Raw genomic sequence first — 12,762 nt, 5'->3', positions numbered from 1 at the left:
CCCACTACTGAGCTGAAGAACAGGAAGTAACAGGACAGATTGTCTGATTGACGGCTGGGGGAAAGGTGGGAGCGCAGCATTTATAAAAGTGCCAAGTTCTATAGAGACCTGCACTTTTTGTAAAATGAAAAAAAGAAGACAAACTCTTCACACATAATTAACTGACGTGCTTTAAGGGTCTAAAGTGTCCCTTCAAATCTTAATGTGTTCTCTCAGGGACATTGTTAGACTTCAGAAGGTGGTCTGGGTAAAGTGTACATGTCCCCTTAAACCTGCAATATAAATATTAATTGCAGACAGCCACTAGAGGTGCATCTTGGTGTTTCACAGAGTTTTACTCTGTGAAATGATGCTGGGCATCCTCACGCATTGCATGAGGATGTCCAACAGCTTCAAAAAACTCCATATGAAACCATTGATGCAATGCTTTCCTGTGGGGAAGGCCTCCTGCGTGTAAACATTAGGTTACCAAATTCATGGGATGTTGTCGGAATAGAAGCCTGATCCTGCACCAAGAGAAATTGGCTCTGGAATCAGATGGCGAAGAAAGGGCTATTAACCCTTTATTTGCTACCACGGTTGGTGGGGTGTGGGGACACTATTGTGTCAGGACTGCTGTTTTATATTCCTAACACTATAGTGTTCTTTTAAGTCCAAAGCAAAACTTGATAACCCCTACACTAACAGAAATGTGAGGATCTGTTTTGACAAATCATATGTCTATCCCTTTCTAGACATGAAAAGCAAGTGATTCTCTCCAGGATCTCAATGAAAGCAAAGCCAGAAACAAGCACATACTGCACATCCATGAACAATGTGATTTCGCTATGCTACCTAATTAATAGAGTGGAATAAAGCAAAGTTCTGTTTCCAAGCACCTCTCCTGTCAGGGGCCATCCCTTCTCCCCTAGTAGCCTTTATTTTTTTTTTATCAGAAGATTACTTTGAGACTGATATAAAATTTAAAATAACAACAAACATGACCTCTCTACTACCTATATAGATCCAGTATAAAGACGTTCCTCATCAGGGGCTTCAGCCCTCATAGCCCCTCCCCACAGCAACATCTATGTGTTTTATTATATACACATACATGCAATAATGTATAATATATAAAACAATTGAGACAGCATATGGGAGTTTAAAGTACAACATGATCATAATGACTTGGACCTAATGCATGTATGTCTATAATTCTTTTAGAACTGTTTGACTGACGCTTGTTCCTGTGAGAACAGTGAAGCCTGTATGTGTGCAGCACTCCAGTCTTACAACCGTGCCTGTTCTATTAAAGGAATTATTCTAAAAGGTTGGCAGGCTAAAGCTTGTGGTAAGTACATCATAACACATATTATGTGTTAAATATATACTATTGTTCAGTCTTGTGTCCGTTTACTGAAATGAAAATAAAAGAACACTAACTTAAATAACAGTGTATATATATTTAAACAGTCAGTAATATAACATTGCACATGTGCCAAACATAAATAGTTAACTTGCAGAGGGCCAGATAATGGCTTCAAATATGCAACAGTGAAAATATATTTGCTGTGACGGACCACGGGTGGGCACCTCCATCAAGCTCGCTTCCCAGTTCTGCTCCTGGACACCCGTGGCACTTCAGCCTGGCCACGGTGTATCTGAAGTTTCCCACCCTGGAACAGGGTCCTCGGTTTAGCTTCAAGTGATGACTCTCTCCTGCAGAGTGCATAGCTGTATAGCTGTCTCTCCCAAACACTAGCTGAGACTTAGTGATGGGTGAAGTAGAACTGGTTTTATTGAGTGAACCACAGGTTTATATAGGAGTAATCACTACAGGGGGTCATCACACAAATAATACAAGTCAATCCTTGGAGTCTTAGTTTCTAGGACAGAATTAGGTCAAGAATCCATAATTGAATTACCTGCCTGACACTAAGATCCATTGCACAATAACTATTTTATAATAAGCTAATTTCTTCCCTTCTGTTTACCTGTTATACACACAGACTTGCTAATACAATTATCTCCCATAATACAAGAAAACTCCTAAAACACATATAATAAAATACAGCAGATGAAAAGGGTCTCTGGAACAATGGGACAACACCTTTCTGGGAAAAAAAAACAAGGAAAGGGGGGGGGGGGGAGAATAACTAACTAACATTACACACCCTGTACCTAAAATGGGTACAGAGTGACTAAAACATAGGAGTAATCTGAGGATCTCCATAAAGTGTCAGTCTTCAGCCCCCAGTAATGGTGACTACCGTCACATCTGCACTCATAGTCTCCTCATAAATTTTATTTATTTCTTCAATCTGAAAGCTTCACATAACATCAAGTAGCAGTGGCTACTAGACCTGAAAGCAAACCACTACATGCTCCTAGAACAGCAACCACACACCATTACAGGCGGAGATATCCAACAATAAGAAATCTAACATGACGAGTTGGTCAGCAGTAGGACCTGACTGATCCACTCCCAGGGACGGACTGACAGCCATTTGGGCCCCCGGGCGAAATTAGGTCATGGGCCCTTTGAAGGCCAATATATATGTATTAGATAAATTTTAAATATAATTTTCATATAATGTTGGGTATTACCTTTGTTGCTTATAATGCTGATTATGATTGCATGTTTGCATTTGAGCATTTAAAATCATCGTCAATGGACACTTTTGCATATTGTACTATTATGGATGCATATGTGTTTGTAGAATGCCAATATGTGTGCATTCAAGAACATATTTGAATGTAGTAAACTATGTGTCAGTGGAGGGATAATTTGTTTTACCGCAAGAATATTAATGCAATATTGTATTTATATGCAATTCCAAAGTATTATTGTGTGCGTCAAAGTAAGGATAATTTTGTGTAATGCTGATATGTGTAAAACCCAAAGGATATTTTGTGTAGTGCCAGTGAAAATAAAATGCAGGAGTTTTTTTTGCATGCAGTGTACATGTATGATGGGCAGGCAGTGTTCTATTAGAATGCAGAACAGATGTGTGAATGCAGAGATTTATTTATTGGGATTAAATGCAGGAGTGTATTATTATGGAATTTTGTTGTGTGAATACAGAAGTATATTCGTCTAAAGTATCAGTGTGTGTAGGAGTGTATTTGTGTGCAGTGCTTGTGTCTATGTAAAGTAAGGGATATAAAATGCATTTGTGTTGAAGCAGCTGTGTGTGTAAATGAAGGAGACGGCTGGTGTGTGAATGTCTGTCTGTATTAACGTGGACAGTCTGTGTATCGATGCAGGACTAGAGTGTTTGTGTGTGAATATGAGCAGTTATATAATATACACACATATATACACAGAATGACACACACAGTCAGATAATATACACACATATATACATACAGTGACACGCAGTCAGATAATATACACAGTATGACACACAGTCAGATCATATACACACAATCAGATCATATATACATACAGTGACACACCGTCAGATAATATACACAGTACGACACACAGTCAGATCATATACACACAATCAGATCATATAAACACACATATATACATACAGTGACACACAGTCAGATAATATACACAGTATGACACAATCAGATCATATACACATACATATATACATACAGTGGAACACACAGTCAGATCATATACATACAGTAACACACACACACACACACAGAGATAATATACACACAGGTATACATAGAGTGACACACACAGTCATATCAAATACACACAGATATACATACAGTGACACAGTCAGATAATATACACAGTATGACACACACAGTCAGATCATATACACACATATATACATACAGTGAAACACACAATCAGATCATATACGCACAGATATACTTACAGTGAAACATACACACAGATATACATACAGTGAAGCACACACACAGAGATATACACAATGTGACACACACAGCCAGATGCACATAGAAACATATACACACACAAATAAATTACTATACCACATTCTTAGCCAACCTCATGTCCCCATACCATTTTGGTGTAGGAGGAGGATGGCTTCTCTGGGTCCAGTGGAGGGCTGGGCTTGCTGGGGATGATAGGAATCGGCTGCCAGGAGCTTCCATCTTTCAATCCTCCACTTGAGGCTCTGTATGCGATGGGAGGAAGTGAAGTGTGAGTGAAGTGTAATCACTTCCTCCCAATTCAGCTGCCGGTAGGGGAACTGCAGGGGGAAAGGGTCCCAGTCTGATGTGCAGATACAGTGCTCGACCGGGCCCCTGGTGGGAGGAGTTTGAAAAGGGTATAGCAATAGGTTGCAGGCTCTACACCAGCAGAGGCCTGCAAAGGACACTAGAATTATGCCGGGTCAGATGGAGAGATCTTCCGATCTCCCCATCTAGACCATATCAGTGCATCCGGGCCCCCGACTGCCTCGGGCCCTCGGTCCATGACCGATGTGCCCGAGTGGTCAGTCCGCCCCTGTCCACTCCTACTGGATAAAGAAATTAAGAACACTGCATGATTTCCTAGAAGCACTAATAAAGGGTGTGTATAGAGATCAGCTACTATCAGCCAGCCACCAATTCTACATCTCCTACATGGAAAACATCATGCTGTATGCAAAGAATGAGCAGGGCATTAACTCACTGATCCGCCTAATTAGGATACAAGGCAAGTACATTGGAATGTTGTTCAACTAGATAAATGTGGGAGAATGATAGCAAAAAGTAGGAGGGCAGAGTTAAAGTACCAGAAGATTGTAGGAAATGAACAGTCATTTACATATCTCCAGAGATTAAGAGAGATCCTGATGTCCCAGCTGAATGGCAAGAACAAAAATCATGCTATTACTACGTACACCCTACCAGTAATCAGGTACCTAGCTGATATAATTACCTGGCCAAGAGAGGAACTGGACACTATGTATATTAAGACCTGTAACTTACGCACAATGAATGGATGATTTCACCCAAAATTTAGCTGGAAGGAAGAAGGTCAGGACCTAATGAGTGTAAAGGCCACAGTCTTGAATGAGACACAGAGCAGCCACAAGTACATCATAAAAGTGACGCTTTAAGCATGGCTCTCAAACATGAACTATGAACTATGAGTCTGCAAGCTTTTCTAAAGTCTGTTGTAAGATTCATATCTTATATCACAGAGGTGACTGCTGGCAAGGGACAATGCTCTACACCAGTGTTTCTCAAACCAGTCCTCAAGACCCACTGCCAGTCCAGGCTTTGTCAGCATCTCCATTGGAATAAAACAGTGAAATACATAAATCCCAGATTGTTGGTGGGTCATGAGGACTGGTTTCAGCACTGAACATAAGCTATGAAAAAAAAGATTCATAAACAAGGGTGGTATCTGTGTGTTCTGCAGAAATAGAGTAATTAAATCTCTAAACAGCTTAGAACTGCACTATACAATTTATTGGACATTATCGATTCATCAAACCTATTTAAGTTATGGTGGTATCCTGACAATATTAGTGGAAATTCTATATGTAAAAGATACCTAAAACAATATTGGTGAGAGAATTTCAGCAATTCGAAATCATTTTGCCTTCAAAAGCAATATACCCGAGACATATTTAGTTTCAATTCAACTTCATGTTAGCTTGAAAAATAATAGCCCAACTCAATTCTCTGAATTGGGAGGTGGGGGGGGGGGGAGGGGGGAGGGGGAGACTCAAGTGTTTAGAAACAGACCACCATGCTTTTGAACACCAACAATATAAGCTTATATATATATATATATGTTTTCATACAGAGATGTTTAGCAATACTGTTTCATGGCAAATCAGTCCAACTATGAATAAACATTGTCTGACATTTCTCACATTAGTGCAATCTAGAATGTACAATGGAAAATGCATCTACTGAGAAGCAGAAAAAACAGAAATCCCTCTTTCAATTTCTTCAATACTTACTGTGTTGTGTCTACCTTTTTTTTGGAATTTAGGCAAATATATCTTGAAGTGTCCAAAGAACTTAGTCTTCAGTTTTAATATAACCTCCTGCCTGCCAACATGCCGCTCTCTCAGTGAACTCGACATGTCTTGCAACGTACACTTTTATCCACTGCCTGGTTGTACCTGTGATGAAGGAAATTACATTGACGATACTGGCAGATGTGTTCCGGCCGCTGAGTGTCCATGTTATTTTAGAGGCACTCCTATTCCCTCTGGAGAAACAATCAATGAAAACGGACTAACATGGTATGTATTCCTTAGGTGCTTTAAAGTAATTAAATGTAAGGAGAAATTGCCTATGACTTGCACGTGCATATCTTAGTGAGGGCTTAATCTGCCATAATACAGATTGCATCCTTTTTTAATCCTGTCCTTCATATTTTTATGCATACTCACAATTTATTTTCAACTGGTAAAGACATTTCATTTATTTGAATATTAGCATATTTTCATAGATCTTAGACATGGGTTCTTAACCTCTTAATCAACATGCAATAGTGAGGATCCACATAATTTTAGTAGGTCCTCATTAGTAGGAACAGCAACATCATAATAATCAGACCCATGGCAATTTTCTACAATACATTGTTTACTGTAACAGTATTGCATTCTTCAGTGTTGTGGAGACATTTTTGGTACTTTGAAAAGTTTAAGGTGTATTCTTTTTTTTTTTTATTATTATTCTTTATTTATAGATTGTTTCCAGTGCAAATGTAAGACTGAGTAGCAACAGTATGGTCATCAAACCATATATTGTTGTAAAATCCATATTTGTCAACAAACAAAAAAGTACAAATATTAACAGCAAATGTTAATGTAGAATAGGCAGCCAAGCCATGCTTTGCATATAAATTCAGCCCCTGACATAAACTAAAAAAAGTTGAGAACCCCTGTCCTATAGGCTTAATGATGGTACATACAACCCTGTTCTTTGGATGAACAGCTTTATGTATTGATATATATATTAATTATGATGTCAGTAGATGTATATGGCTATATATATGTATATATCGCTTCCCTCCTCCGTTAGATTCTCACCCAGTCTCCACTTTTTCAAAAAATCATTAAAAACCCACTTCTTCATAAAAGCGTATCAATTAAACTGTTAATAGCTCCCAACATTTTGTGTCACTTTAGTCCACTCCCTCTAGCATGTAAGCTTATTGAGCAGGGCCCTCAACCCCTCTGTTCCTGTGTGTCCAACTTGTCTCGTTACAATTACATGTCCGTTCGTCCACCCATTGTAAAGCGCTGCGGAAATTGATGGCGCTATATAAATAATAACATAATAATAATAATAATATGGTCAAATATGTTACACTCATGTAATTTTTTCTAATATCAAGTTTGAAGGAAGAAAATAAATAGCTTATTGCGTAACTAATAGACACTGGAAGATTAATCATAACCAAGGTGGGACTATTCCAGCCATGGTAGACTTGAAGGATGTCTTCTTTACATGTTTTTTTTTTTTATTTCCTCTCATACACAACCCATTTTCTTCCTTGTGCTATGGAAAAGAAGGCACAATCATAATTCCAAACCAATGCTCTTAAATAAATATGTTTGAACTTCCTTGTAGTGATTTAACTTTCTAAACCGAAGCTTGTTGTGGTTGTAGTTATATATGTCAACATGTATCTATGTATGGGGATTTGTGTAAGTGGGTGTCTCTGACTTTAAAGGTTTTAGTCACATCAGAATAAGACAGCAGCGATTTCTATCCACATGCTCTGGGAGATCATCATTTTTCAATAGGCATGGCCTAATCTGCATTGCATCAGTTAAATTTGATTTCTGTCTAACTATGTCACAGACGTACAGTATCTTATTTCATTCTCTGTGGATAAATGAAGACTATTGCTATTAAAGAAGTGTCCAACATTCTCTGTTGGGTGGATTGCTAAACCTTGGCTGTAAACAACCCCCATTGCCAGCAGGCTCCTCCATGTTAGGGGAAACTCCATACACAAATGTTTGTCAAATTTGTAGTAAATTTGTTAAAAGAAAAAAGTCAAAAGAAATAGTCCCCTTAGTATATAACAGAATGCTGTTTCCAAACCAGTGCAGAGATTAGTAGTCCCCATCATGCACTTTGTGTTGCCAACAGCCATTCTCCCAATTAGTGCATGCTGATTATTTATCCAGACTTTTTTATTTTTTTTATTTCTTTGTCCTAACCATGTAACCTTTAGGAATTACATACCATAAATGAGGTTTCATGGGTCTAGGATTATACTCAGCCTACTTTTTTGCCTAAATCAAGCTTCTTGATTTTCAGATTTTAAAATTTTTTAGATAGGTGACCACTAGACCAAAGCAAAAATTTGGTTTAACTTAATCATTCTTTTCCAGAAATTAAATTTTGTTTGAGACCTTTGACACTTGCTCAGTTGATGGTTTAGCTCATCTGAATATCATCCATGAAAACTATTTGGAAAAATTATTTGGACAAACAAAAAAGATTGCTAAAATGAGCCAATCTGTGTTCTGCAAAATGTATACATAATATAAATATTAAGTGACTGTCCCCTAGCCATTAAAATATTTTTTCCCATCAATCAATGTATTTTTTTGGAGTCATGGGTTTAACTCCATATACCGCTTCAAATGAACATGTTCTGTCATCACGCTAGTAGTTTAGTCAGTCATACGTTAATATGGCACTTTGGAAAATAACAATTTGTCCAAACAGGTGACCAGCCTGTTGGAAGTATTTCAATGTGACTAAAACCAAATGCTCAAACCATGTGGCTGAAACCAAATGGTCAAGTCTAGCGGTCACCTCTTGTGATGTTTTATAGTAGGGTTTTAGTAAGACAGCTTTACAAGGTAGTCTCTTTGTATACTTATGCTCTTCAAGAAAACTCCACTAAGCCCATATTTTGATGCTTTATGTCCACCGATATTTCAGAATACATACTACACTTAAGAACATTTGTGAACTGTCACCATGATATCAAGTAAAAGATAAATGTATCCAAACTTATAATTTACTTTAACATGCACATGTATTTCAAAAGCATATAACAAAACCCTATCCTTTTTTGGGTACCATTATTTTAGTTACTTTTTACTTAGCCTTTTTATATATTTTTTTCCTTTATATCATCATTCTCTCCTTTACTCAATGATATATGATTATGTAGACATTATACAATGAGGAGGCAGGATAGGAGAGATACATATTTTTGCTGGTTGTGTTCTATCTCTCCTGGTAGCAGAATTAATTCCACAAGTAAGTACTTTCATGGCCTTTCATCTCACAAAAGAAAAATGACTTATAGATAACCCTAGAAACTTTGTAGAGAACCCATTTAAACTTTTAAAATGTTTTTTTTTTCTTCTTCAAATACAGCAACTGTACTATGGGGAAACTATTCTGCAATGCACCAAAAAGTTCAGGTAACAAATGATAAAACGAAACAGAATATCCATATTTCCCATTATTATTTATTATATATTATATTGAAATATGCATTTATCTATTTTACTTAATTTTACTTATACCAAGATCAGTATACCTATGCTATAATAAAAATGTTCTTCATGTCATCCAACATACTGGTTAGGAGCATATGGCCGTTTTGTTATCCAACGTTAGCCCTTGCAAAAATATGCTTTATTTAAGGACTTTTGTGTAAGACTGCCTGAAAAAGCCACACATTGTGTCATATTTGCTACATCTACTAATTGTTATGCTGCTGTGTTATGAATTTATTGAGTAGGTCTGCAACGATTAGTAGTATATTATTGTGTGACTACATCTCTGACCTGTTGTGTTCATAAAGTGTTTGGTATGTCATTAAAACCATAAAATGTATTTTTGCTCTAGTTTGCATTGCTCCGAAGATCTACATACACTGTGATGATCAGAATCCTGACACCAGGGGTTTAGAATGCCTTAAAAGTTGCCACACTCTGGATATGCAATGTGTAAGTTGTTAGTAAGTTGTGGTTCCTGATCTAGGTTTGGTCTCAGTTTGTCAAGAGAGCATCATTACAGTTCTGACTCCATGAATAACAAGCTACTTTTAGTTAGAATAAAATGAAATAAATTGATAAATATATAACAACATTTATTTAAAGCCTGGGATGAATTGTTTGCATATACATATATGGAACTCTAAGCAATATTAAAAGCATCATGAAATTCCATGTTCATTGCAGAGATGATGATGCATGGTGTTCCCCTACTTATTTCTGCACACATTGAGTTGTGGCAAAATGTGCTGTCAAAGGAGGAAGATTTACTTCCTTTGCTGTCCAAAATGTATCCTAGGTGTGCCTATACAAAAAACAAAAGACAATTACGTTAAAGATTGGTACTGTGATATAAATCCTAAATTCAAATCCAAATTCCAGCTTTGTTTGTGGTGGAAATCTGATTTATTTTTTTGCTTCAGATGCCGTTTCTCTATTTACTCTTTTCCACTACTTTGCTGTTTTTCATTAACATTTTTTTTTTTTTTAATTTTTATGAATTTGGGTTCAGGTTCAGGTTCATACATTCTGAGCAAAATCACTCAGTTCCTTATCTACTGAAATTTTGTAAGATCACATCAAGATTGATCTGACTAAGCTGAGTAATGCTTAGACGTTAATGAGAAATCTGTGATATTAAATATTTTAATATTTTTATTTTATTTTAGCAGCTACAATGTTTTTTACAATTTTTAGTATATTGAACTGCAAATGTTTCCTAATGGAATACACATATTAGTTAGCAGTGAACAAATTTAACTCCCAATGGATACCCAAATTACAATTTCAGGGCAGATATTCAGAGTTTATTTAAGCATCACCCTTCTTAAAAAAAAAAAAAATAAATAAATAAATATTGTCATCTTTAACACAGCTTTTTATATATTCTTTTTATGTTAACAAAGTTTTTTCTTCAATGGGTAAGCCATAAAATTGAAAAGAGTGGAATGTTAGTCAAATTTAGTAAATAGCTGAAATAGCTCAAGAAAATGTAGCAGGAAGTTGAATTTTTTTTTTCCAAACATGCCAATCATGAGTAATGAGGAATTAATATTCAGGTTGTAAAAACGTTATAAAAATAACCAAGTTTAACTCATCCAACCTACTGATTTGTTTCAATCTCAGCCCCTTTAGCCTCGATATTGCTGCTTGATTGTTTATTTATCAAAAATTGAATTAGTTTAGTGAATATACCCAAGGCGTGTGTACCAACGTAAAAGAAATCAAAGGCAATAGAGATATTTTTAATTCTTTAAGCTCTAGGTGTCAACTTTACACCTTCCTATAGAAGGTAAAATAAGTTTATTAATATATACACACATATGAATTTTAATTCAATATTCAGACAAGCTTCACTGTAGATAAGTGCAAAGTTATGAGGAATCTACAAGCTATTTATACATGTAATGGAGCTATGTTGGGGATGACTATTAATATGAAGGTTATTGGAATAATTATAGACAGTAGACTAGGAAAAAAAGTCTGGTATACCACCTTATTGCATAATTTTGTATATACATTTATGTGATTCAGCTATTATTTTGCCCTTTTATAAAACTATAGTAAAACCCCATCTTGAATACACCTTTTTTTATTTTATTTTTGAAGGTAATTAGGAACTAGAAAAAGAGCTAAAAAAAATTAATATGATAATGAAAAAATAGCATAGTCCGGGCAAATAATTAAAACCCTTAGTGCTGTCAGTGTTAATTATGTGGCGAATAGCCAGCTTTTGCTAGCCAGCCATCACATTAAAAAAAATAAAAAAAAAATATAATAAAAATCCTATGGGGGTCAAAAACACCTGCCATCTGACATGTAGGGGAATATCTGCAAAATATTGAAACAGGGTCTGAGTGGGAGGGCTGGGGGGGGGAGGGGCATGGCATCATAGCGCTACTATCTACTCTTATTATTTCAAATCACTGCTGTTGAAAGCTAGTTACGGCACTTAGTTTGAACCATTAATACAAGTTCATTATTGGTATACATAAATGAGTAACTAAAACGTTCTGCTATAATTTGGACTCCATTCTTGAATTTCATAGTACAAAACAAGATGCATTCCAGGCTGTGTGTGCCCTTCAGGACTAGTGTCAGATGATAATTATGGTTGTATTGAGGAGAAACAGTGTCCTTGTATGCACAATGACATCATGTATAAACCAGGAGAGGAGATCAGAATTCAGTGTAACACTTGGTATGTATCAGTTATTCAAACTTTCCTTTTTTTAACTAAAAGACCTTTGCAACTATTATAAATACTTTCTATTTTCTTACAGCATTTGCAAGGACAGAATGTGGAGATGTACTAAGATGGCATGTCTTGCAACATGTACAGTGTATGGAGATGGACATTACACCACTTTTGATGGAAAACGTTACAACTTTAATGGGGATTGTCAGTATACTCTAGCACAGGTAACTATTACATGCATAGACTGACTTCTGAATCCTCAAATTTGGACCCATTGGTTATTGGTTATATGATCAGACACACTCTGTCAAAAAAAAAAAAAAAAGCCTTTAGCAACTAGAACTATCTTCATCTTGGCTATTATCATACGTGACATATGATCCTCCTGAAAGGGGCATATGATTTGGAGTATGTTCTGGGCTGTTCTAAGGAACTTTGCATTCTTTAATGTAGGGAAGAGCTGCTTCTAGGTGGAATACATGAAAAAAATGCTATGCTGGTGTGGTTAGTTTTTAAAGTGTAAAAGAACTTAGATTGGGATTGGGCGTGTATACAGATTAGTAACTAAAAACACCCGGGCCCCCGTGCAAGATTTCCCCTATGCAACCACACGTTGTCATTCCCCCCCCCCACCCCCCTCAGCCCCTCCATGTGCCTCCCCAT

At 36.5% G+C, this 12,762-nt stretch overlaps 1 protein-coding gene across 1 annotated transcript in view; it reads left to right on the top strand.

Annotated features, from left to right (window-relative positions):
• Positions 1 to 12,762, top strand: part of LOC134578521 (mucin-5AC-like) — a 108,167-nt gene that overhangs the window by 74,664 nt on the left and 20,741 nt on the right. The window contains exons 10-15 of the mRNA XM_063437505.1: positions 1,204 to 1,330; positions 5,909 to 6,164; positions 9,277 to 9,323; positions 9,754 to 9,854; positions 11,951 to 12,102; positions 12,185 to 12,323. Coding sequence (XP_063293575.1) covers positions 1,204 to 1,330; positions 5,909 to 6,164; positions 9,277 to 9,323; positions 9,754 to 9,854; positions 11,951 to 12,102; positions 12,185 to 12,323 — 822 coding nt within the window. The remainder of the gene's footprint in view (positions 1 to 1,203; positions 1,331 to 5,908; positions 6,165 to 9,276; positions 9,324 to 9,753; positions 9,855 to 11,950; positions 12,103 to 12,184; positions 12,324 to 12,762) is intronic.

The sequence above is a fragment of the Pelobates fuscus genome, chromosome 12 (genome assembly GCF_036172605.1).
Source record: "Pelobates fuscus isolate aPelFus1 chromosome 12, aPelFus1.pri, whole genome shotgun sequence".
NCBI classification, from domain to species: Eukaryota; Metazoa; Chordata; class Amphibia; order Anura; family Pelobatidae; genus Pelobates; species Pelobates fuscus.
This window is presented reverse-complemented; position numbering and strand designations above follow the sequence as displayed.